Source organism: Gymnoscopelus braueri, assembly GCF_963280865.1.
Source record: "Gymnoscopelus braueri genome assembly, chromosome: 10".
Classification (NCBI taxonomy): Eukaryota; Metazoa; Chordata; class Actinopteri; order Myctophiformes; family Myctophidae; genus Gymnoscopelus; species Gymnoscopelus braueri.
The window spans coordinates 18,676,019-18,703,728 of NC_137611.1; the positions used below are offsets into that span (position 1 = coordinate 18,676,019).

Sequence of the window (27,710 nt, forward strand, 5' to 3'; positions counted from 1 at the left end):
GTCCTGCTTTAAAAAGTAGGTTTTAGAGAGAGCGAGAGAGGAGGAGAAGCCAAATCGGAGGAAAATAGAAAAAGAAAATCAGGGCTTAAAAATCACGCCTTGTTCCAGATTCCCTCATCAAACGACCAGCTGCTGCAATGAATGAAATGCAAAAAGGAGGGAGACAGAGAGAGAGAGAGAGAGAGAGAGAGCGTGTGCGTGCGCACACATCGGAGAGAGAGTGGAAGAGACATAGTGATGGAGGGAGAAAGAAAGAAGAATCCACACTGGGGTATAGATTATTTTTCTTTCTCCAAACCACACATACAGTAAGTTAATATTTGAAGTCAAAAGTATATTGTAAGAGTAGAGGAGGACGGAGTCATAGAACAGTGACAATGACATTTTCCAGTTATAAATAAGAAATTGTTCTTAATCTTGCCTTGCCTGGTTAAATAAAGGTGAATAATTGAACAGTGGAGGAGTAGTCGTAACATAGTGAAAGAGTCATGAGGAGCAGTGGAGGAAAAAGTACTCACATTATGTACTTAAGTAAAAGTATCAATACTGTAATGTAGAAATACTCCATTACAAGTAAAAGTCCGGAATGCACAATTTACTTGAGTAAAAGTACTGAGATCAAAATATACTTATAGTACCGAAAGTAGAAGTACTCATTATGCAGAATGTCCCATTTCATCTTTTCTAAATGTATAAAAACGTTGTGAGCTTGTAGATCTGCAATTGTTCAAATAGCCGAAATATATATAGAGCTTAAAGGGTCTACACCATGAATTAAAAAAATTATAATAATATTTAAAGGTAGGGTAAGTGATATTTTTTGGTCAAAACAAAAAGTATCTTGTCAAAAGGTTAAAATACTATATTCTGATAGTAATCATTGCTATAGAGTGTTTTTTCAGTAACAGATGTCTCCCTGTCTCTCCAGCTCTTTAATAAACAGAAAATACATTTTTCGGTAGGTGTCAAAATCTCAGCCAATCAGGAGAAAGTACCCATTTTTAAGCTTAATTTGTATAGTGTTCCAGTTCAAATTTTGCCTGCTCATTTCTTAGTGTCATCACTTCCAATTTCACTTGTTTAATCTGTATCCTGATTGAGTTCTCTGTCCTGGTTGGATAAAATTGGAAATGAAACTGAAACTGAAACGAAAATGCATTTTCTGTTTATTAAAGAGGTGGAGAGACAAGGAGACTCCCAATACTGAACAAACACTCTATAGCAATGAGTACTATCAGAATATAGAGCTATTTAACAATTATTTTAACCAACGCAAATCACTTACCCTACCTTTAATATCATATTGTTTATGTCCCTCAAACGTTTTTCAAAAGGTTTGAGCCTAAATCAAGCCTCAGATATACTCATTTCAACTAACTTCTCTCTGGCTTATAAAGCACTTTCACCTGCAATACCACATTGTCCTGTTTGGCACGGGGCGCTATTGAGACAGTTTGTATGCATGTTATCTCCTGGTTCTGTGTGGAAAAAGTAAAAAGTTTTTTGTTTTGTTTTTTAACTGAAAAACGGGAGGGATTGTACCCTGACGTGACGTGACGTCACGTCAGGGACCAAATCAGTTTGGCCTGTTTTGAGACCAATTTACAGAAAGCCCCAGATTTGCTGTGAAAGCCTGAGTGTTCAAACTGGGGTATTTTTGGGGATAGAAGAGAGGTAGGGGAGACCAAAAACACACAAGTGGTATGTTTAGTACTAAGAATCTAAATCTACAAAGTAACTAGCAACTAAAGTTTTCATATAATTGTAGTGGAGTAAAAGTACAATATTTGCCTCTGAGATGTAGTGGAGTAGAAGTAAAAGTACAGAAAATTGGAAATACTCCAGTAAAAATACCTCAAAATTGTACTTAACAGTACTTGAGTAAATGTACTTAGTTACTTTCCACCACTGATGAGGAGTCATTGCATAGTGAAACAGTGGGAAGGGGAGTTACATGGAGAGGCCCTGCTGTATGAGAGAACATGTGAGTATGGCTAGTACTAGGGCTGTCCACACCAAGAACAATAACTACACAGGCGTTGACACTAACAGTTGCCCGACTGTCGGTGGCAGGTAAATAAAACTTTCGGGCAGGTGGAGTTTGCTTCTGGGTTGCCCGACCGGGCAACTGCGCGTTTGAGTGAGGATGCAACTGTCTTTAGTTCGCTGTAAACACAACACGAGATACTCTGTCCAAACACCTGAACGTGGCCAGAGCGCTCTATCTCCCCCACCCTATACCCCCCTCACTCTTTCCCTCCCACACACACACACACACACACACACACACACACACACACACAGTGCAGTGGCTATTGTGAGCCTCGGAGAAACTACAAGCTCACAAAGTGTCAATTTCAGTTCATTCAAGCCATCTTTCCCAGTAGAAAAAGATTCTACTGACTATTTAACTCTACTGCGGGCAGTGTGTGCGTGAGATGAGCACGGCTGCATGCATCCCACCCTCAATATATATAGAAAAAAAACACCCATGGACTGTTTCATGTGCTCTGGCACCCAATCCCTAGTTCCTAACCGACATGTGAAAATACAACAATGCAGCAAGCAGCTTATAAAGCTTTCCTTATGACAGGTTCAAAGCAGCCGTGCCAGTAGCCTACCTACTGACGTTTGTTTATTGAGCGGTAAAAGCTTAGCACGTGTCAAGTCAGACGAACCCTTGACTTCCAGTCGGTGGACTTCAAAATAAGAATACGAGAGGCTTTTTCAAGTTTTGAAAGGAAGTGTCTTCTGGTCTGTGGAATGTAAAATAAGAGCACTGTTGACCTATAATGTGCTGTTTTCACTGTTGCTACACTATAGGCCTGTCCCCGACTAAGGATTTGTATAGTCGAATCCGATTGGCGACTAATAAATTATTATGACTATTTTTATAATTTTTTTTGCATGATTCGACTGAGAATCTTTCAGTCGAATCATGCAAAAAAATATGTTATGCAATAGAGGAACATTCCATTTGGGCTGTAGGGGTGCTTAGTGTCTGATTTAACATATACTATTGGTCTCTCCCAATAAATCATGATGTATATCCTATTTTTGGCAAACTATTAGTTAATTAATATAACAAACTAGGCCAATCTCTCAGTCGAATAATTTTTTTTTAAAAAGAGAGAGAGATTGGCAGTCGACTCAGACACCCCTCGACTAATTAGTCGACTATTCGACTACTAGAGGTCAGGCCTACTACACTACAAATATTAAATAACAAGTGTGAACCCATAGACATCATAGCTTTTTCAATATTTGTGTGAGTCCACACCACAACAATAACAACAGGAGTGAACAATTTCATTCGGGGCGGCAGTGGCTCAGGGGTAGAGTGGCCGGTAGAGCGGCCGGATGGGAACCACGAGGTTCCCAGTTCGATCCCGGGCTCCCCCAGAGTTAGTGTTGAAGTGTCCTTGAGCAAGACGCTAAACCCCTAATTGCTCCCGATGAGCAGGTTGGTGCCTTGCATGGTTTCCTCCGCCATCGGTGTATGAGCGTGTGTGTGAATGCACAATCTATGTAAAGCGCTTTAGATAAAAGCGCTATATAAATGCACCATTTATTAGGATCAATTTCAGAGCGATTGATTAATGATAGAAACACTGACAGCCAATCAAAATCCATCTGAATGTACAGGGCATTACGTACAACACATCCCTCACGTTCAACGTGTTTTTCAGAGCGTTACCGTTTACGCCTGATTTATGCTTGCTTGCAAACCGTGTCGCGCATCTAAGATAGCCAATCTACAAGCATGTTGTGAGCTTGTAGATCGGCTATTTTTGGTGTGCAACACCGGTGCGCAACCATGTATAAATGAGGCTAGTTATCATTCTTGGTGTGGACAGCCCTTTAGTGAGTCTCCCGAGTAAATTCGTCAAGTGTGAGAACACAGTTAAGCATCATTTATTCTTCTCTCATACAACAGTGTGGAAATCTGTGTTTCGTACATCGAAAGTATGACAGGAAGAGAGAAACGATTCTGGAAACAGGGGAGACAGGAGTAAAGGGGTGCAAGGCAATGAGAGTTTAGAGTGAGTCAGAGAGAGGAAGAAAAAAAAAATAGTAAAAGGAAACAAGATTGAGGCAGAGCTCCATTAGGCCCTCCGGTGCTATCAACTATTAGAGCGCTTTCCTGCTATCTCAGTATTCTGAGCGAGCGCTACGCTGCCTGTGGTACCATTTCACTGCATAGTCACAGTGGCTCTGAAGTCTAATGGCTTCATTCCTTCCTGTGCTTTCCCTCCATCACCCTCTCTCGTCTCTCAGTCCTCCTACAATCACCACCCTCTCTCTCTTGCGCCTGTGGGACAAAAGAGAAGGTCAGCAGTCACCCTACATCAAGTCTTGCTCTGCCACAGGCTTCCGGTTCAGGGGGCCTACGCGCGCTGCGATAATCACAATCATTACCACAATCATAATTGCAGCGCAACACTCTCCTTATATAATCACATGTTAAATCCGGACCCTTGCATAGAAATTGGAGCCACGGTCGACCTCTCACGAGCAATTCCGTGAAAAGAAATTGCGCGGCGGGCAGTCTGAATGTTCGCCACCGTCACCCATAATGTGTTGCCGTTAAGATTGTTATCGGCATTTTAAGCATGGTAATGAATCAAGTGCTGAAGAAAATATAGAGTGCGATGCACAGACTTGAAATTCTAGCGCATCCGGGGTGCCTGCTTCCATATGCATTGTCCTCGGCTTCCTTTCACAGTCCAGTGCACTCCTGCATTCTCTTCTGTTTGATAAGTGTCATTCTGGGATGAAAGCAGGGCACCCCTTTTCCCATTCAGAATGAACAATTGCATTATAGGAATTCAGTAGATGTCTCCTGCCTTGTCGAAGGTGTAAACATTTAAACAGGAAGCTACATACTGTGTGTGTGTGTGTGTGTGTGTGTGTGTGTGTGTGTGTGTGTGTGTGTGTGTGTGTGTGTGTGTGTGTGTGTGTGTGTGTGTGTTGGAATTACTATACTTATGGGGCCAAATGTAGCAGAATTTGCTAGATAAGACATTGTGAGGACAATTGTCCTGGTTGTTCCCTAGGGTAGGTACCCTCACAAAAACATCCAGTAATCCTGGTCACTATACTGCCTCCCCCTGGCCAGCCGGGGCGCCTGATGGAGGGGAAAGGAACTGGTTGGAATAACGTGTTCCTTCCACGCGCTACGTCCAACCAGGGAAACTCTCCCCTGTCAGGTGATAAGAAGGTCAGTTGGCTCTCATGCATTGAAGGAGGCATGAGCTCGGCCCTGGCCTCCCCAGGTTGGCAGAGGGAAGGTAGTGCCAAGGATTACATAGACAATTGGCACTGGGTGTAAAAAATGGGGTTACAAAATCGTGGGATAAAAAAAAAAAAAATCCTGGTTGTTTTACGGTTAAAAAACATTTGTAGAGTTACATTTAGGTTACATTTATTTTGTCAAATCATTTGATACTGTAGTATCACCTGCCTGACCAGATTATGGCTGAGGTGGTCACATGTAGTGTCTTTAATAATCCGTTTTGCATTGGCTAAGCACTGCCGAGGGCTGGTGCAGTTCCCACGCTGTTGTAGAACGTCCAGAGAAAGCAGGGGCTGATGCGTCCCCGTCCCCCCCCCTTTTGACAACGTGCATGATGTGTGCGGAGGTCATCGGAAACGTGTGAGCTGACTGAGGAACTTTAAGTCACTGACCCTCTCCACCCGTCAATTTATATGCTCTCTTCTCCGCTTCCTGTAGTCAACGATCAGATCAGATCTACAAGCACACGTGATGCATCGTGATGTTGTTGTAAGCTTATAGATCTTATAGATCTTCTATTTTCTTGGAATTATTTTAATTTTGGGGGGAAACTGTCACTCCAATTCTTTAAATAATGTACATATGAGCAACTTTCACTTGTAGTTGAGTAATATTTGACCAGGAGTATCTACTACACGCATACTTTGAGTCAAGTACTGGGGTTGAGTACTTTATCTACAGTACCACGGGTGACATGTGGATTTTTGTTGTGTGTGAGAACCATTAATAGAGACATTTCACTTACCCCAAATTAGAGGGACAGCGAGTGCATTTTCCGGCAGCGGCTGCTGCCTGCCGGCGGCGCGAGCTTTCTTTGGGAGTGTGCTGCGTTTGTGTAACGCAGTCCCCACCAATATTATTTACGATTCTGTGCCTATCGGTACATAACTCGGACGGCGCTTAGTCGAATAGCAGACCATCGGCCGGTCGTCGCGGGCACTCGCGCCTGGAGGCGCTCGGGCGCGACTCCTTGGCCTCAAGGTCTGCTGATTCGGCGCGCCTCCGTCATGGTCCAAAACTATACTTTATCGGCGGAAAAAGAAGTTGACTGCCGCTCCTCCACCGGCAGTTCCGCGACTGCCGCTCCTCCACCGGCAGTTTCCGCGGCAGTTCCGCTGCTCCGCCGGCAGCTGACGCTCCACCGCCGGCAGTCACTGCCGGGAGCTGCCGCTCCTCCACCGGCAGTTCCGCGGAAGTTCCGCGGCTGTTGCCGCTGCCGGAGAATGCACTCGCTCCTTCTGCCAAATTAAAGGGATACTTCACTTTCGGGCCGGGGAAACATTTAAAAAATATATTAAAAATAAATGAAAAAAGTTATGGAAAATTCATGGCCCCCTCACGCATTAGAGTGTCCTACTAATGCGTGAGGGGGCCATGAATTTTCCATAACTTTTTTCATTTATTTTTAATATATTTTTTAAATGTTTCCCCGGCCCTAAAGTGAAGTATCCCTTTAAGCACCAGGATATATTGGCAGAATCTGACTTGTTTCACCATAAAATAAGTGGAATCGCTACTTCCGGTCCCTTGATTGACAGGCACAGAAGCAACAGACTCTTTACTTGTTTACAGTATATGGACATATTTGGACATCTATATAACAGCGTTTCTCAAGGAAAGATAAGTAATGGCTGGTGATAATACCGGGCTGCAAACGTGAAGCATTCCATCTATAAATGGCTTTGAAACAAAAAAACTAAAACAAAACCAAAACGCCACTTTACTTCAGATGACTCATCCCAACCCGATTGTTATGGTTAAGCATTGAGGACAAAAATATCCATAATCCGAAATGGTTACAGTCTGCTATTAATGAAAATGTAGATTATATTGAATACTGAAAAAGTAAATAGTCTTTCAATAAAGCTGCTCTATATTGCCTGCTGAACATAAAATTGTCATTTGCCTTCTCGCTTGCTAATTTTCCAAATACACAAGCCTTGCCTCAGCGGGGTATGTGGTTTGTGGTTAGCTGTAGGCAGAGCGCCAGGGGTGGACGGGTGGTGCGCCGAAACAGCAGTTAACACCTGTGATTAATTGGACCGTTTGGCAGCCTAGCCGTTGAAAGGCGGCCAGTCAGCCCTGTGTCTGTTTTGCTGTTTGTTTTTCATTCAGACAGAGGACCACACCACCCAACTAGACAAAGACTGACTTCTCTGAGATGGGAATCGCCAGAGATTATTGTTTTTATTTTTATTTATTATTAGTTTAGACGCTGCCAGCCAGTGACAATCTCCGCAACAGTCATGTGATTAGGAGGCAAGCGAGGGGGGAATGACTGAACCAACAGAGGCTGAAGTAGAGCGACAGAAAGGGGAAAATAATTGACGGAAAAGTGAAAGCAGCAATTGGGGCATCACAACTTTTCTCTTTCTTCCATCTCCCTCATTCCTAGGGCACTGTTTGTGCCCAGCATGTTGCCTTTCTCTCTGGTGTGGTGCCCACACTTTCCCCTTCCCCAACGCTCACCCACACACCCACTCTTCCCCTCTGCCTTGCTCACACCCCACCCCCCTTTCTCTCTTTGAAGATGCTTTGTTTTGCAGTCGGCTCTAATCTTCAAATAGGGTGATCTAATAATGAATGCCCTGTTGTGTGTGTGCATGGCTGTGTGTCTGCCGCCTGTGTGTATCGAAGTGTATGCAAGTTCATGTGTGTGATCATAAATATGAGTGAGTGTGTGTGTGTGTGTGTGTGTGTGTGTGTGTGTGTGTGTGTGTGTGTGTGTGTGTGTGTGTGTGTGTGTGTGTGTGTGTGTGTGTGTGTGTGTGTGTGTGTGTGTGTGTGTGTGTGCACGTGCACACACTCACAGCAGCTGCATGCTTGTATACCCTTTGTGCATGTCAAAGTGCATTTCTTCAGCGGGCTTCATGTGTGTGTGCGTGCAATTTTCACTTTACGAGGTTGAACAGGACAGTTTGTATGTGTGTGTGTGTGGGAGGGGGGGTGCACATTGATGCTCCCTCATTGCCTTGGGTGTTGTGGAGATGTCATGCTGAGCTCTTCTTGTGTCTGTCTGGGGATTGGGGGGCGTCTACACTGCGTGCGTGTATGTGTGCACTGTGTGTGCGCGTGCGTGCGTGCGTGCGTGGGCTGTGACATACACGGACATCATACTCCAAACGGTGACAGACAGAGAGAGAGACAGAAAGAAACAGTGAGAGAGAGAGAGACACAGGGGACAGAGACAGACAGACATACAGAGAGCCAGAGAGACCGACTAACAGAGGCCCCCAGGGTCAGACAGTAAGATAACAAACAGAAACCTCACATAGTTCTAAGACACCACAGCCAGAACAACCTTAATACACAAAACATAAGGAGCTGCTGCTCTTTACCAGAAACAAGCAGGTGCTATAGGTGCTGCCGGTGGCATCATTTAACTAACAGTAAAGTTACTCCAATAATCAAGAACTGCAAAGGCTCTAATCAATTAATCACATGAACCGTACAGAAGAATCCCTATTCTGGGCATGTCATAATAAGCAAACATTTATAAGTATACACCGGTCAACGAAGTATATAGGGTTTAAGTGGTTAATGACACTATGTGATGGAATGAGCACAAGATGACAAATCCTACATCAGGAATACATTCCTAACATTTGCTACTCTTAATGGACCCCGTTATGATGCAGTGTGTGTGTGTGTGTGTGTGTGTGTCAGTCACAATGTCTCGAAAACATTTTCATCACCTCCATTTACACGCTTCTGCATCTATTCACCTTTCCATCCGTTCAAATAACTTGCATCCATTATGACAAAGAGATTTCATTCTTTGTAGGAGGCAGACCTTGACAATGAGCTCATAACACTCTCACCGCCTGAAAGACATTCCGAACATTGTCGGCCAAGACTCATTTGGACAATAACATTTTTTTATAAATAAATAAATACATTTAAAAAAAATAAGAGCACTCTCGTAAGGCAGAGAGCTAATTGAATTGCATTTGATAGGAAGAAGCAGCTCGATACCCTTTTACGGGTTTGAGTAAAGATGGAGGGAAGTGGGGCAAGACCACGAGAAGAGAGAGGGAGGCGTGAGGGAGGGAATGGGGGGGGGGGGGTGATGACGGGGAGGACAGTAATTGAGATGGACAGATGAGGAGGAGAGTGGGGGCAGAGAGGGAAACAAAGAACAGACAAAAATACAGGGGGGGGGGGCAGTAATGTTGGGGACGGGGGGTGAAAGCTACATATTACAGAACAACAGAGAAATGACAGATCACTGGAGAACAAGAATCGACAGACTGACCGAAATATGATAAACAATGAGTTCACGCTTCTACACGACAGTGTGTGTGTGTTTAATCACTGATGTGACTGACTAATTGACAAAAGTTTCAATAACACCAGGGCTCTCGACTCATACAAGCTGCTTGGACAACTCAATCTGCCCACACACCCTCTGGCACGAACACGCACATGCACGCGCACAGTGGCGTGCACGCACGCACACGCACACACACACACACACTTGTTTGGACAAATAAACAGACGTGTGCACCCATGTGCACAACACTGACACACAATGTCACATCACAAACACACCAAGCCCTTCCCTGTGGCATTAAGGCCATCCTGCCACATCTAATAAAGGTTGATGCTGGACTCGGCAGAGCATGGCCTGGTATCCACTCCACTTCTTATGCAGCATGTGGCTTCACCTCTCTCTCTCTGTGTGTGTGTGTGTGTGTGTGTGTGTGTGTGTGTGTGTGTGTGTGTGTGTGTGTGTGTGTGTGTGTGTGTGTGTGTGTGTGTGTGTGTGTGTGTGTGTGTGTGTGTGTGTGTGTGTGTGTGTGTGTGTGTGTGTGTGTGTGTGTGTGTGTGTGTGTGTGTGTGTGTGTGTGTGTGTGTGTGTGTGTGTGTGTGTGTGTGTGTGTGTACATACTACATGTACAGCTAGATTGCATGGACTCAGACCCCTTCATTCATTTGTTTACAATTAGGCTGCATTGACTTCAAGTCATTTCAAGAGGAACAGGAACACTTTCATTGCATTTGATATCCAACTCTGTTTTCCTTCGTCACTGAAACGGTGAGAACGATTTGTCACCATTTCCAGGGAGAGAAAAGAAAACAAGCAGGTAATTTGTGATAGGCTGCGACCAGCTCTCAGTTTGAGCTTGAATGTTAGGTGCAAAACAACCAACAGACAGACAACATAGCAGCTTATACCTACTGAGATATTTTACAAATGGAACCAAATGGACCCTAAACGTTGATGTCGTAGGTAGTGCTTTCTCACCAAAATCCTGTCCTCCGATTTGCCACTCCTGGTGTCTTGCTTGACGGACCGCACAAACTTGATGGCCTGCTTGTCCAGAGTCCTCCTGATGCTCTCTATGGAGGAACGCAGAGGGAATGGATAAACAGGTCTTACATAACAAACGCCGGGAGATAGGCAGCAACAGACAAGACACAAACAAATACAAGCACACAAACAAACCCCAAAACCACACACGAGATGAAGAGCCGCGTGCGCGCCCACACACACACACACGCACAAACAATCACACACACATACACACACACACACGGCTGAAGAGATGGGTTATTTTTACCCCCAGAGAAAGAAAGTGAAGTATCCTAAATGAAACCAAACACAGGCTTGACTTCAATCTCTTTAACAGCACAACAATATATCCACCTACCGAACATAACCTATATACTGCAAATAAAAGATGCTGCTACAGTATATAATAACACACATGTATGAAAGCATGCAGACAGGCTCAGTGAATCACAAATGGCTAGAAGCAACATCTCCACTGTGGCTCGCACGCGCACATAGCTAAGAGGCACTTCCACAGTCCACCAAATGGAATGTTTTGTTACTTTACATTAATGTTAGGATGTGACAGTTTCATTACGCTCATTTCACTGTGGCCCACTCCTACTCTTCGAGCCTGATTTATACTTTGCTGTATGATGGAGACACATTGTGAGCTTGTGGATCTGCTATTTTCAGAGCGGGACACCATCCCGCACAATGGAGTACAAAATAGGCTTCCGGTTGGCAGCCTGGTGGTCGCCATAGAAAACATTGGCATTGTACATTTCCGCAAACCACAAGATACACTGAACATAGTCTCTCATAGCCAGAAGATCAGAGATCTCTGCCTACTGATGCATGTGTCTACATCTAAATATAACGTAGGGGCTAAAATTAGGTGAAAACAATTCAGAGATTGAAAAATTAACTGCACTACAGAACCAAATGCAAAGACATTAGGGCAGTTCTTCATATTGGGACCGGGGCAGATTTTCAAAGCAGTGGGCGTAGGTTTGTTAGCAAAGGTTTTCTCCGCTGTTTAAGCACAGAGATCTCCGCTCCACGTTCAATGTTTAAGTTTCTTAACCAAAAAGCATTGAATATCAACTTTTACGAATACAAACCATATTTACTCAATCATGGATTTCCAAGTCAAGTACTATGTGCAGTTTTCTAAGAAGATTTATAATGGATTCCCATCCTATCGGTATGCAACTCAAATGGCGCTGAGGCATCAGTGCAGCCATTGCACTGCTTGGTGCGGGCACGCACTCGGATAGCACCAAGCGCCTTTTGTCTCTGGCGATTGGGTTGGCTTCAGTCTCCCGCATCAGATAACAGTGTGAGATGAAGACGGTTTACACGTCGGAGTTGGGGATCAGCTCAAGACAAACAGAGTTATCGACATTAAGCCGCATAAGACCCAATCACTTAAACCCTTTGACAACACTCTGCAGTCCATTCACGGCCTGGACCCCGCTACATACCGGGCAAGAGACGGAGACAAGGACGAGGGGGAGAGAGAGAGGACAGATGGTACAACAGGAAAGTGTATTAGGGAAATATAGGGAGGAGACACAAAGAGAGAGAAAGAGACGCCTGTAGATATGGAGAGAGAGCGCACGAAGGAGAGGGGCGTACAAAATACCAGAGGTTGCTGACTGAGGTTTAATTTACACTAACAAACATGCAGAGATGGCAAGCCAAAGCCAAGGTTACCACCATTTCCCTGTCCTCTCCTCCTGTGTGTGTGTTAAAAAAAAGCATCCCCTTTAGTTGCTGTTGGGGTGTTTGCTACAGTACGACTCCACATGTACATAGAAGTTGTCCTCTGAATGCCATTTTAGTACACATCCTAACTAGTAGCCTCCTGTAGCTTGAGTTTCGAGGAAGCCACTGGATTCAGTTCATTTCAGTAGGGTATGAAACTTGAAAATTCAACACATTGTTTGTCAAAGTTACATTATCATTGTGTTTTAATGCATTTTAAAGTACACGTATTGATTTTAACCGTCTACCCCAAAATAGCACCTGGAGAGAAAAATAAAGCCATTTAAAAATGTTTGATTATATTATGGCACCCATGTACAGTATTGACTGTGGAATGGTCCATTAAATATGCCTCTCCACACATGCCAATACAATAGGGCTGGGCAAATATTTTTCACCTCAATATTGATGTGACTATATCATGATATAATATGAGACAATATTTTGAGGATGACTATTAGTGATTTCATTATCTTTGCATACAATTATAAACATTCATTTGTAAGTGGATGATCAAACCGGTAAGCTTAATTGTATGATATTATATATATGATATTTTATATATATATATATATATGATATTTTATATATATACATATATATACACATACATACATACATACATACATACATACATACATACATACATACATACATACATACAGAGAGAGAGAGAGCGAGATCCCAGATATGTATTAATTTATCATACCACAAAATTGATGTTGGCGGTTTATAAAAATATAAACCACCATCATCACCCCTCCTAGTCTATCATGCACAGTATAAGTATAACATGCACAGTATACAATACATTGCTGCTATGCTCAGGCACCTTAGTTTAGTTTTTTTAGTTTTTTTTTATTATCTCAGGTAATTTGTAAATATGTAGATAACTTGTCTGGCCTTCTGTTGCTCTCTTGTTTTTGATCTCCTTCCCACCTGCCCCCCACCCTCTTCTTCTCCCCCCCCTCTTCTTTCTATGGAAACTAACGTTGCGATGGGAACGATGTACAAAAAAGAATTTCACCCACTTTTTTACCTTGTAAACCTGTGATGTGACAATAAAACTGATTCTGATTCTGATTCTGATTCTGAAGGTGTTGTTTCTGTCCTCCAGCACTGATCTGACAGGTGTGATGCTTTAAGTCTCATCACCAGGCCACACAGTGTAAAACAGGGGGTTTAATTTAGCCATGTCATGATGTCAAGATCATTATTACATGATGAGACATCCTTTGCGTGCGTGTGTTGAGGCTGTGCATGGGGGTATGCCCACAGGGCTGTGTGTGTGTGTGTGTGTGTGTGTGTGTGTGTGTGTGTGTGTGTGTGTGTGTGTGTGTGTGTGTGTGTGTGTGTGTGTGTGTCCATCTCTTCTTGAGGTGAGATAGGGTCAAGTAAGTCTGTGAGTGCAAAACAACACAAAGCCCTCAAATAATCACACAATACTTCCCACGCACAGTCAAAGAACATACAAAGAAGAGAGAAAGAGGCCAACTCACGAGTGCACCCATACACACGCAGTCACACACACAGTAAGCATTAAAAGAACAACTCTTCTTTCGCATCAAATGACCCCTGCTGCGCAAGTTAACAATTTGTGCATTACAAGGAGCCGATGCCCTCTCCAAGTAAGTGAATACTTAGGATACAGGATAGGTGGGCACTAGGGACATCTGGCACCTCAATGTAAAATTGGCTGTTTTGTCCAAAATGTAAAAAATAATAATATTTATATTTATTTATTTATGAAAATTGTGTTAAGTAATGTAAAGTATACATGATGTGAATATGCACGGTAGACGGTACATCATTATCAGACTTAATGTTATCCCTCAACTTCTTGTTTATGCCCAAAATTAATTTAATGACTGGATATACAGGTTGTGTAGCAATTTGAAGCAATTGTAGAAATGTTAAGCTCTTAATTGTCGAATGTTAAGCATGTTCTAATCGTGTAGACTTTACACATTTTTTTTCAACATTTTGGACAAAATAGCCAATTTTACATAGAGGTGCCCATGTCCCTAGTGCCCACCTATCCTGTTAACTTAGCTTCGGATCGATATGATTAATATCTCGTGATGTTGTCTACAGACAGACATTAAATACTTGGCCCTGTGAGACATATCCTCTGCTTTTCTGCAACGATAAATAACTCATATCAATCTCAAATAAACACACGCGCGCACACACACACACACACACACACACACACACACACACACACACACACACACACACACACACACACACACACACACACACACACACACACACACACACACACACACACACACACACACACACAAGGCTACAACTAGTTTTAAACTAAAAGCTAAATACAGTGCAGCCTATGTGTGGACAGTCTACATGCTGCCTGCCCATTCATTCTCGAGGGACAACTTGTCCCGTGTAGATGTGCTCGCTTCGCAGGTGGCATGCTGACAGTACAGTCAGTAAAAGTGGATAAACGTTAATTAAGCTCACCTGTGATTTCCCGGCTGACGTTGATGAAACCCGCGGCCACGGTGTCTTTAGAGGCCATGGTGGCAGCGCTTTGCTCTGCCGTCCCGTCGCCCCCCTTCTCTTCTCCTCTCTCCTGCTCCACCGTGCTGCTGCTTATAATCAAAGTGCAGCAGCTAGGCTAGTGCGTGAGCACTGGCAACCCGAGCAGCTCCCAGAAACATCTCCCTCCTGTGTGTGTGTGTGTGAGAGAGAGAGAGAGCGAGAGAGAGAGAGAGAGAGAGAGAGAGAGAGAGAGAGAGAGAGAGAGAGAGAGAGAGAGAGAGAGAGAGAGAGAGAGAGAGAGAGGAGAGAGAGGGGGGGGGGGGGTTGAGGGAGAAAGATACTTTACAGAGGCAGACAGTGATGCTGTTTCACATTTTCTTTTAAAGGAGTAGTTCACCCAAATAAATAACTTATTTTCTATCGATTACACACTCCATGAAGCCTTGAATTCGTGGAGATTTTTTTGTTTTTGTCGCATTCCTGAGCCAATAATTTGATGACCGGTGGAATCTCCCTGTGGGAGACTCTTACCGGGAGACTGAGAGACTCAAATAGTCTCCTACTGAGTACTGAGTCTCCTATTGACCGATGACCCGGTCATCAAATGATTGGCTCAACAAAAAAATCTCCATGAATTCAAGGCTTCATGGGGTGTGTTATTGATAGAAAATAAGTCATTTTGGGGGTGAACTACTCCTTTAAATGTGATGCTTTATTGTCATTGCATGTGTAGTCCAGTGGTTCTAAAACATTTTCATGACAAGGACTCCCCCCCATAAGAGAAGATTTTTTTTCTTCTTTAAAACAGAGAGAGAGAGCGAAAAAGAAAGACCCCTGGGTGTCCCCAGACCATTTGAGAACCAATGTGTAGACTACAAAAATGTGTGTGTGTGTGTGTGTGTGTGTGTGTGTGTGTGTGTGTGTGTGTGTGTGTGTGTGTGTGTGTGTGTGCGTGTCTGTGTGTGTGTGTGTGTATTATTATTGTGGATAATTTTCTTAGCGATACTCTTATCAATTGCATTTCCAATTAATCAATAACCGAGAAGCACATTGTTTATTTATACTATACTATAATTTACTTTGTTGATGGTTTCATGCAAAAATTGTGATAATCTATCAACAAGCTCACATAGCAATGAAACGCAACGCATTGTGAGCTTGTAGATCAACTATTTTCACTTTTTCTTTCAATAAATAATTAGCCTACTCAATTAAACTTTGCTAAAATTAACAAATTGGACGGGCTGTTTTATTTATTTATTTTCTCTGACAAAAATATAGACATAAATGTGTGTACAACAAAAGATGGATGGCTTTGTTGTGTGAGAGATTAGACATAAATGATGGAGTGGATTTGAAAAATGTTATTTCCCAATGGTAATATTTCTATAATGATGTAAGGAAATTGAAAGTGGGGGGAAACAATACGTCAAATAGCTTTACTGTGTAATTCTCCTCAGCTGTGTGAGAGGCTCATTGACAGGTTACTGATGATAGGATTTGGGAGAGAGCACCCGGGGCCCAGCTTGAGCCTTGTGCTGTATAAGTAACAATGATATATATGATTCATCCACCCATCTCAATGACTACAACTTGTCAATGTCATTGTTTAAACAACCTAATTCTGAGCTTTGCTTTTCAAAGCTGCAGCCAAAGTCATAATAGTCATCTGATGTGTGACCCCTTGTTGTGGCGAGTTTATTGGTAATGTGCTCTTACAAATTTACAATAATATAATCGTCTGAGTGTGTCTGTGTGTGTGTGTGTGTGTGTGTGTGTGTGTATGTGTGTGTGTGTGTGTGTGTGTGTGTGTGTGTGTGTGTGTGTGTGCGTGTGTGTGTGTGTGTGTGTGTGTGCGCGTGTGCGCGTGTGCGCGCGTGTGCATTTGTGCATGTTCGTGTGGAGGACGCAGCTGTCTCCAGTGTCATCTCAAGGGGGCCCTCAAGGAGCCCTTATAGCCACACATAATAGACGTGTGGGTGCCTGCCACATATGCATGCATGCAGCGTCCATGCTTGTGTGTGTGTGTGTGTGTGTGTGTGTGTGTGTGTGTGTGTGTGTGTGTGTGTGTGTGTGTGTGTGTGTGTGTGTGTGTGTGTGTGTGTGTGTGTGTGTGTGTGTGTGTGTGTGTGAGAGAGAGAGAGAGAGAGAGAGTGAAAAGATTAACTGTGACCGGAGCCAAGCTACAGATAACAGGCAAATAATAATAAGAGCAATCTGACTGACAAAAGCGGACAGACTACTATTGTTTCCAGGTTTCACAGGGTTAAAAACGTCACCACTGTTCAAAGAAGCACTTGAAAGTAGAATACATTACTTATTCATCAATGCAGCCTCTCAGAGATGTAGCCTATGCTCAGAACACCCTCGCTTACGTGTGTGTCTTTTTTGTATGTACATGGATATGCATACGTAAGAGAATGAAGGATAAAAACGTTTTTAGCAAAGCCTGTCCAAACTGCTCAGTCAACAATGTTTTCTGATGCAGGCAAAACAATAATTTGCATTTCTTTTTTCTTCCTTTCTTTCTTCCAAAAACGGAAGCCGTTATTCATTGGCAATGTGTCATAATGCCTTCACAGAGTGTAGTCATTTTGGCAGACAGCCTCACACAAGGCAACACAACATCTGTCCACGAATGCAAGACATTTACTATATTGCATGCATCCCCCTTCCTTTGGTGCAGAGCCAAACTGTAGAATACAGAAGTTCAATTTATAAAGTAAGAAAAACAACCACATATCACAGAAACATTTGATCTTCAGAGAGAGAGAGAGAGAGAGAGAGAGAGAGAGAGATGAGAGAGAGAGAGAGAGAGAGAGATGAGAGAGAGATGAGAGAGAGAGAGAGAGAGAGAGAGAGAGAGAGAGAGAGAGAATCACACAATCACACAGTGGAGAGAATCACATCCCCTCTAATAACACCCAGCATGTATGAAAGTGTTATCACAGTGCATCTTTGCTGCTATTGATCTTGACGTCAGCAGTAACTCAAGACATGGCTTCAAAAGCAGGCTTTCAGTATTCGCTCCCCCTTTCACCCTTGTCTGGCCTTGATTTTCTACAGTCTGCAAAATGTGCTGGAATAACTCACAGCTGGCCAACATCTCAATGAACAACAGGGCTTATGATATACTGCCCTCATCTGGCGGGTCATAGCAAGCAATGTATTCACGGATATGATTTGCTATCATATCATATTCTCACCTCTAGGTAGAATAATTTGATGTGATTGAATAATCTCTATAACATGCTTTCATAACTTGGCACTCGTCAAGCCTCATGGCCGTGAAAAGCACAACCCAAGCAGAAGAATGACAATACTATTAAGCCTCCCAAATAACCAATGACCCCAATTTTTACCTCCATTTACACCTGGCATTAACCCCTTTAACCCTGGTGTCCCTATTTTGAGCATGTCGTTAGGCAAAATATTTTGTACAAAGATTTTTTTTTTAATTGTCAAAGAATTTCACATGTTAACAGGCATACATTTTAGCGTCATACCTGCCACAGAGGTACTCTGCCCCAGAGTGGTGAAAGGAATGAGGCTTGGGAAACCAGGAAGGAGGGAGGATGTGGAGGAGGAGTAGGAGGAGGAGTATAGGAGGATGTTGTCATTGGCAGGGAGCCATCCTGGACTGCAGTCCTCTCCCGGGGTCGTCCCACACCGGGGTGAAGGGACAGGTGGGTCTCCGTGAACATATGGACACAGTCAGGATAAAGAGGCACGGTCAGGGCCCACTCAGATGCTCCTCCAGGGAAGGCCGATGACGAATTGCTCCAGTGGCACCCTGTCGACCCCACTTCCAGCAGCCACAGCAGGACACTGTCATTATCTAAATCTCAGCGGTGGACTGTTTACAACAGCACCTACAGACTATTAATTCAAGTTAATTGGGTCCCATTGATCCGTCAATGTCAGAGGGCAAAAGAGGGAAGAGAGTATTGATGGGACACAGATACAGTAGTATACAGTGCCTTTCTTTCCTAACTTGTTCAAGGCACCAACAGGCTGCTTTTCTGTGATGACACGGACAATGATGGTAATGAATGTCATAATGCACTTGACAAGAAAATCTCAAAGTGCAACATATATCAGCTTAAAGGCAGACCAACAAAAATATCCTGAATAGGAAGGTTTTTAGTCCCGTTTTAAAAGAGTTTAGGAGTCTGCGCGGTGCTATTCAGGTGGCTGGTAAGGTTGTTCTATAGATGAGGTGTGACAGATCAGAATGCTCAATCCCCCCCAAAGTGCTTTGCCCTGTATGTGAGAGGGGAGATGCTAGCTGTTAAAGCTCTGATTGTGTCGGAGGTTTGGGGAGGAGAGTAATGTTATTTCAGTGCTCTGTGAATAGAATGGTAGTGGGTGCATTCATGTGTGTGTGTGTGTGTGTGTGTGTGTGTGTGTGTGTGTGTGTGTGTGTGTGTGTGTGTGTGTGTGTGTGTGTGTGTGTGTGTGTGTGTGTGTGTGTGTGTGTGTGTGTGTGTGTGTGTGTGTGTGTGTGTGTGTGTGTGTGTGTGATGGGTCATGCTGGCAATGCATTTCCAAGTCCTTTATTGTCACCTGCACAAGGAAAATGAGGTTGCAGTGGCATCTGCATGGCACCTGTTCTTCAGGGAGCATAATTGGGAAGGATAGCGTGTTCATCGGCACGCGTTATGTCCTCCCGGTGATACTCCTCACTGTGTGGTGAAAAGACACGGCTGGTGAGGAGGTTATCTCATATCTCATTATTCTCAAACCTTTTAGCTTGAGACCCAAAAGAGAAATTTGATGTCCCAAACAAGCAAAAATCTATGCAACACGATGCGACGCGTCGTGAGCTTGTAGATCTGCTTTTTTCACTACCTCTTAAAAGCTTTTTTTTCTAATTTATGGAATTTCTTAGATTTTTCACATTTTATTCATGAATTATTTTGAATAATGTAAAATGTATGTTTTGTATATTTAAAAAAAGAGAACACTGTACAATCAAATTCTTCATTTGCACTTCCTCTAGGCCTATACATAAAAAATAAAATAATACTATGAGATTCAGACATAGATAATAAACACATCAGTGTGTAAAGTACGAGGTAAAATGTATTACATGTAGAAGAACATATGCAACATGTTGGGGGTGAGCTAATCAGCTGCAGTTTCCCCAACCACTTCTCACAAGTTAAGTGGTTGGGGGGGGAGGAGTAGGCTATAGGTGAGGGTTCCGGATCTACTCTACTTTCTGTAAGCTCTTGTCCAGACTTTTCTCTGCTTGCACCACAAAACCCTCTTGAATTTTTAAAACTTGAATCTCTTGACTTGAAGATAAAGGGTAGATGGAGTTTGAAATACTTAAGGCTTGCTCAAACCTAATGCCGAGGTTGGGAACTGTGATTGCAAGAGGAATGCTAAATAATAAATAGGAGATTGCATAACCTCCATTGCATAACGGTCTGGCACCTTCCTACCTCTATGACTGCCTGCATGTGGATATGTTCCAAACCGCCCCCTCAGGTCTTCTAGTGCTGACCTGCTCGAAGTGCCTACAATGACAAATAAAAAACACGGTGAAGCAGCATTCTGCTTCTACGGGCCGACGGCTTGGAATAAACTCCCATTACACCTAAGACAGGCAGCCTCCGTGGATAGCTTTAAAGCGCAGCTCAAGACCTATTTCACTGTTTTGCCTGATTCACTGCCTTTTTTGCTATTATTTTAATAATGTTTTATGCTTTTTCTTTCCTTTTTTTGCTTTATTGTTAAATTTTCTGTAAAGCACTTGTGCTTTATTCTTGCTCTGTAAAGCACTTTGAGCTGCATTTCAGGTCATGAAAGGTGCTATACAAATAAAGTTTATTATTATTATTATTAACCAACAAGGACATCATAAAGCAATAGCCTAAAACGGATAACACGACTAAATAACAGGAACAATCCTATTTTCTTCTTACCATAAGCTTTAAGCCTACACATGCAAAATACTAAAATGAAACTTCCTAAAGTACCACGAGGGAAATCAAACCATTTTCTCTGTCAGATAGAATTGCTGATTCTTAAAAGTGCAAATTTCCAGTACAATTACCTTCTACTCTTAATAATTCAATACTCAGTCACCTACAGTAGATTAGGTGGGTTCCAGTAATGAGACTCATATTAAAAAGGAGTCGGGTGTGCTTTGATATGGCTATTTTCATAATGTTTCCAACACATTTCTGCTTAACTTCAAATTAACCCACAAATCAATAGCCTATGCGGTACAAAAAAAGAAAGGAAAAGGGCGATTCTGCCATGGGGAAAGCATGGGGTGGGGTACCACCAAGGGGCTAGCATCCGGCTTGTAAATTGAGGCTATATAGGAAGTGTGACAGTTCATATGAATGGCCTGTAGTCTCGCTGTTTCACCACTGTTTCACCGCTGTTTCACCGCTGTTTCATCGCTGTTTCACCACAGTTTCACCGCTGTTTCACCGCTGCCTCACCGCTGCCTCACCGCTACTTCACCGCTGTTTCACCGCTGTTTCACCGCTGTTTCACCGCTGTTTAACCGCTGCTTCACCGCTGTTTAACCGCTGCTTCACCGCTGCTTCACCGCTGTTTCACCGCTGTTTCACCCCTGCTGGTTGCAGAAGCAGTTAGGCTCTGTCATAAATACTTACAGTCACTAGTTTAAAGTCTTCTTTCAATCACCATGATATGCGTTTTGGTACATTATGGTCCCATTTATTTTAAAATTAATGATGAAGTAGGGTATGTTTCTAGGGTTTCTACTGGTTCTACCGGGTGAAGACAATACCATTAATTTCTGTTTCAGACAAGATATCAACCGGATATAGAAAGATGGCGGATTTGAAATCGCTGCAATCGCTGGCGTTACACTGTCCATCTTTTTTTTTGCGGTCTATGGGTACCACACAGCAGAGAAATAGGCTACCTAGTGCAAATGAGCATTCATTCAGCTAAAGTCAACATGCAAAGAAGGTGGGGAAAGCGTAAATCTGACGTGGGTGGCAGCTGTCATCTCCGCTGACATGACACCGATGACTTCACAAATTCATAAATTAATGTTAATAGGACGCAGGTTGTTCCAATTTTCGATTTCAGGCGCATCGATGACGGACGGTCGAACGGAGTGGTTCAGCACCATGGACAGCGGCTGCCTGTCACACTGGTGACGATGCTGCCCTCCTAGGGCGGAGAACACAGTGACGCGCACACACACACACCACACACACACACACACACGCACACAAACAGCCTGGTCACAACACCCTGGTCGTGCACAGTGACAGTTTTGCTTAAATCCTCCCAGGACGACATTCTTGCCGATCTCCTTTCTAAGCCCCCACCCGTTGCGCCAGAGATGAGGACATTGGAGTTCAGCATGCACTTCATAGCATCATGGCTCAGCACATATAAAGTTGTCTGGAGCGCAGGCATTTATCCATCTCAGCATCATCAGAATTAATCTTAGCCATTGGCAGGTGTGTGAGACAGTTCAGTTCTGACAGAGCTTATAGCACATGAAGACGGGATCCCACTGCTCCTCCTCTAGCTGACCTAGAGGAGGAACAGTGGGATCCCATCTTCGTCCCTGTTCCTGACAAGCGATGCCTCTTGGACATCTGTCTGGGTGACTTTCCGCGAAGAGCTGGACGATTGCCTGCCTCTCTGCCTCTCTGTCTCTGTGCCTCTCTCTCTCTCTGCTTAACTCTCTCTCTCTCTCCCTCTCCCTCTCCCTCTCTCTCTCTCTCTCTCTCTCTCTCTCTCTCTCTCTCTCTCTCTCTCTCTCTCTCTCCCTCTCTCTCTCTCTCTCTCTCTCTCTCTCTCTCTTCTCTCTCTTATCTTTTTTTTTAATGAAAAGCAAACTGCAAGCTGTAGAGGAATTCCAATTTAATTTAATGCAAATATTCAGTGCAAACAGACAAACATAGCCCAGAATGACTCTGCACACATCAAATCACGATGGAGTTGTATACACATACACATTAGTTAGATACAAACAGAAGAGAAAGTTTTACAGTAGTTATGCAGTGTGTGCATTGTTTGCACATGCAAACACGAGGGAAGGTCATGCAACAGGTGAAAGCTACAGAGAGTGAAATCATTGTTTTGATATACATTTTGAAATATACCATTGGTACTGTGCACAATTTGGCATTAGTGGAGTACAGATCGATTATAATGTCAATGATTTGTACTGAACTGTAATTTCTGTGGTACCAGAGTGTAAGTCAGTTTTAAAAACATTTCCTTCAAAACTTTTGAGATCTCAAGTACTGAAATGCTAAACCTCCATGCTTCAAGCAGACCTAACAGAAATTACGAACATTTGTACATTTGAGTATACCATTTCCCAGGCTTACAATAACAACTCCACTCATCGTGAACTTGTCAATCAACTATTATTAATGTAGAGCAGTGGTTTTCAACTCTTTTCATATCAAGGTCCATTATTTATACGGCATTTGAGCCACGGACCACCGTTTGATGAGATCTCTCAGACCCAAAACTTTGAATATTGTGTTATAGTTGGATACGATTTTTTTCCACAATTCCATGCTGTGTTGATGTGGCACCATGTAGGAGAGATAAAAGGCAAAGGCTGCTCAAAATAACAATTCTTTAATTAAATAATGCAGATGTTTAACATTATTTTAACTCTTGAGAGCGTAAAATGAAAGCAAATGGACCCGTAAGGGTCCATTTGCTTTCATTTTACGCTCTCAAGAGTTAAACATCTATAAGGGTCCATTTGGTTACCAACTCTCCATCATTTAGCTGGGGACCACCTGGAACCCCCTCAAGGACCACTGGTTGAGAACCACTGATGTAGAGAGAAAACAGAAAATACACAGAGGCCTGAGGAAGTCCGCTCAACCAAGCATAGGGTTTATGTGTTTAAAAGAGGTTCGATCTTTGCGGTGGGCTAGCTAAGATGTGATGTCCTTGCCATCCCCCACCCCGATGTCTCGCTTATAGGCATGCCTAGAGGTCAAAGGTTTTACGGGAAGCAGGGCCGCACGATTTTTTAAAAGTTTTTGTTGTTACTTTAATTTGGTTAATTCGGTTCCAGAACACATATTGCACTAAATCCCCCCCAAATAACGACCAACAACAACAGGCACATGATGCAAAAATGCTTTGAATATTTCTTTTTATAATATTTTCATTTATACATATTTTTTTATTTTTCATACTTTATTTTCAGGGGGTGCTGCAGCCCCCTCAGCAACCCTACTTCCCACGGCACACTTAATTATTTACAGCAATGTGTGCAAGCAGGCCAGCAGCATAGCACAGGTACCCCTCTAGTTGTGTTTTGTAGAGTTACTTAACATTGACATGTCAAGGCGAGAGAAGGTATGGAGACCTGTGGGATAAGGAAGATATCGAATGAAGGCAGTGGTGGAAAAAGTCCTCACATTTTCTACTTAAGTAAAAGTATCAATACTGCAATGTAGAAATACTCTGTTACGTAAGTAAAAGGCCCATGTTCAAAATGTTGCTTGAGTAAAAGTACAAAAGTATAGGCATTAAAAAATATATTTAAAGTACCAAAAGTAAAAGTACAAAAAAAAGCTTAATGTTAACCACAGGGCTAAAGTGGTTAATGTATGTTTTATGATATAATAATTTATATCTGCAAAGTAACTAGTAACTAAAGTTTTCAAATAATTGCAGTGGAGTAGAAGTAAAAGTATTCAACATTGGAAATACTCCAGTGAAGTAAAAGTACCTCAAAATTGTACTCAAGTACAGTACTTGAGTAAATGTACTTTATGTTACTTTACACCACTGAATGAAGGTGTTGCTGCACAAACCCCCTCACCCCTTCTCTCGCTCTCTCTCTCTCTTGGTTCAATCTCTCCGCAGGCTCTAGTTGGTAGAGTCGGTAGAGGGCATGGCAAAGTTTGGCTGGTGAGGCCCATAGACGATATTGGAGAGAGGGTTTTACTCTCTCTCCCATGACAGAGAAACCACTCTGCGTCATGGTGTTCTGGTGGGCTCACTGCACTCATAGCTGAGTAGCAACACAACAAACTCTACTTAGTCTCAAATGGCACATCTTCCATTCCAATTACAATCTGGTAGATGAAAAACTGTTTTTTCAAGGACTTCATAATCAACACATATGTGCCCTGCACATGCATTCTACTGGCCCACACGGACACTGAAACTAATGAAGTCTCTGGTATTATGTCTATACTTGGTACACAGTCTGTCAAAATGGCTGTGTGTGTGCTTATGCTCCACCACCACTACCATATAAATGCTTTTATATGCGTGATTTATCCAATTGTGTATGTGGGACCATGCGTGCGTGCATATGTCAATCCATAGGTCTACTATATAGAAGTATATGTTTATTTAGGATCAATATAGAAACAATTAATATAGTAATACAAAGAGTATGAGTTGTGAAGTCATGCATTGCGTTGGTTGTCTCTTAGGTTGTGACATGCACTGACATAATCTTGCAGCTTCTATGGCACTGACACTATTTTCTGTAAGTACTGTAGATGTTAAAATAACAGATCCATACAAGCTCACAAGGTGTTGTGGTGTGAAGAGTTGTGAGATTCTTGATCTGCTATTTTTACTATTTTTGGCTATTTCTGAAAATCTGAAATGTTTAATCTACAATGCCATGCCCCATGTCTTTGTATTTGCTAGATTGTAGCAGGCAATGTTGTTCTGTCATCACTTCTCTCTGTGGACAGAGCTGACATAGCGTGTCTCCTCTAGGCAGGTCTGCCTGTCAGCCAGTCTCTATGGCTAAGCTGTGATCACTGGGTCTATACATAGTCTGCCACTGTGTACTGACATTTAGAGACAAACAGCAATGAACATTTCTTTGGGGTTTTGAGGTAATAGTTTATATCATTTTCTTTTTCGTGCCAAGTTTGAGACCATTCGGTCGGGCACTTTCCGAGTTATGCCGGCCACAGTGACACACGGAGAGTTGGTCATTTATAGAATAGATAGATAGAATATAGATACATATATACTTCATTACACAACCCTTTTGTGGTCAAACAAAAACATATTTTTATCTGAAAATGTGTCACTTTGTTGAATCTGAAACGTTCATCTGAAACGTCATGTCTACATAGCTGAATGTAGGTCTTCTACTCTGTGTTGCCTCTGTTTTCTTCTCTCCTTGTCTTTTTTTAATTCTTCGTATTCTGGATTGTCGGTTGGTAATTCAAGGCGACACAGAGGACAGGAGTTGGCCTTCCCCAACCAGGGCAGTATGCAACCTGAGTGGAAGAGGTGTTTACAGGGCATTTCTTGCAGAGTCTCTTGCTCCTCAAACTCAAGTAGACACTTGAGCCCTTTATCTCCTTGATCTGGGGAGATGACCATGGAGAGGTTTTGTACTGCAGTTTTGGCTGCTGGAGGGGGGAGACGCTCATGCCAATTTGATTGGTCAAATGGCCCTGAGTCAATGTCCAAGCCCAGGATCAACGCCGCTTTCAAGACTCAACAGTTCTAGTACTAGAACGGAAAGCTAACACTGTTAATGGTACATCACTGTGAAACAGTGATAATACTAACAGAAAGCTAACACTGTCATACTGGTACACTGCCAGACAGTGGTTCTGGAGGATTTATCTGCTGTACTTTCCCATTGAAATAAAAACAGTTTGAATTAATTAATCCAACCATAAGTGGGCCACAGAAAATTGTGTAGGTGCGTGCCCAATGTAAGATATGTGCGTTCTGCAACAGACCAGACCTACTTCATATACTGGAGCTAATGGCCTTGAGACAGGTATTGACGATGTGATGTGATGTGATAGTCGACTAATTAGTCGCGGGGGGTCCGAGTCGACTGTGTGTCTCGTCGAATCATTATTATTTTTTATTTTTTTTATTCGACTGAGAGATTGGCCTAGTTTGTTATATTAATTAACTATAGTTTGCCAAAAATAGGATATACATCATGATTTATTGGGAAAAACCAATAGTATTATGTTAAATAAGACACTAAGCACCCCTACAGCCAAATGGAATGTTCCTCTATTGCATAACATATTTTTTGCATGATTTGACTGAGAGATTGGGAGTTGAATCAGACTGATTCGACTGCCAATCTCAGTCGAATCATGCAACAACAAAAAAAACAACAACAACAAAAAATCGCCATAGTGAGTGTTTTATCGACACATAATCAAGAAGTCTTCTGTCATTCATATACAATAATTGATATCACAATACAAAAAAAATAATCATGGCACTGTATTCCATATTTTACAGCCAGTGAATAACAAACTTTAGGGAAAAGCTGTTAAATAACACTGTAGCACAAGGCACATTTAGGTCTGGCAAGTTAACTCAATGTCAATGTACAAATTTAAGTGTATATTTTTAATTACCACAGATTTAACACTTCTGAAACGTCTATGCATGAACAAGATTATTCTGTGTCTGTGTTGTGTTCTCTGGTCACTGAACACAGCACCACATACTGTAGTGGATTTATGGGCATTAACAATGATGCAGAGGTGGCCTTTGTGGACACTGTGTGCATTTATGTGAAATTTAACTGCTTTGGTCCAGCAGGCAGCACACAGGCTTGATTAATTGCAGTGCGGAGTGGAATAGTTTGAGGAAGTCTGTTAAGCATGATTTTACTGCAGTAAAACTAAAGGCAGGATTGTAACAGGTTATTAGTGAGCTTGCACGCATGTGTGTGTGTGTGTGTGTGTGTGTGTGTGTGTGTGTGTGTGTGTGTGTGTGTGTGTGTGTGTGTGTGTGTGTGTGTGTGTGTGTGTGTGTGTGTGCGTGCACGCGCGTGTGTGTGCGTGTGTGTGTGCATGAGTGTTCATGTGCGTGGGTGCGTGAGTGCGTGGGTGCGTGAGTGTCTCATCAAAC

At 42.7% G+C, this 27,710-nt stretch overlaps 1 protein-coding gene across 1 annotated transcript in view; it reads right to left on the reverse strand.

Moving 5' to 3' along the window:
- Positions 1 to 14,886, reverse strand: part of carmil3 (capping protein regulator and myosin 1 linker 3) — a gene marked incomplete at both ends in the record, with an annotated part of 98,021 nt that extends 83,135 nt beyond the window's left edge. Inside the window, 2 exons of the mRNA XM_080439752.1 lie at positions 10,545 to 10,639; positions 14,829 to 14,886. Of these exons, the coding sequence (XP_080295878.1) occupies positions 10,545 to 10,639; positions 14,829 to 14,886 (153 nt within the window). The remainder of the gene's footprint in view (positions 1 to 10,544; positions 10,640 to 14,828) is intronic.
- Positions 14,887 to 27,710: the final 12,824 nt, after the last annotated feature.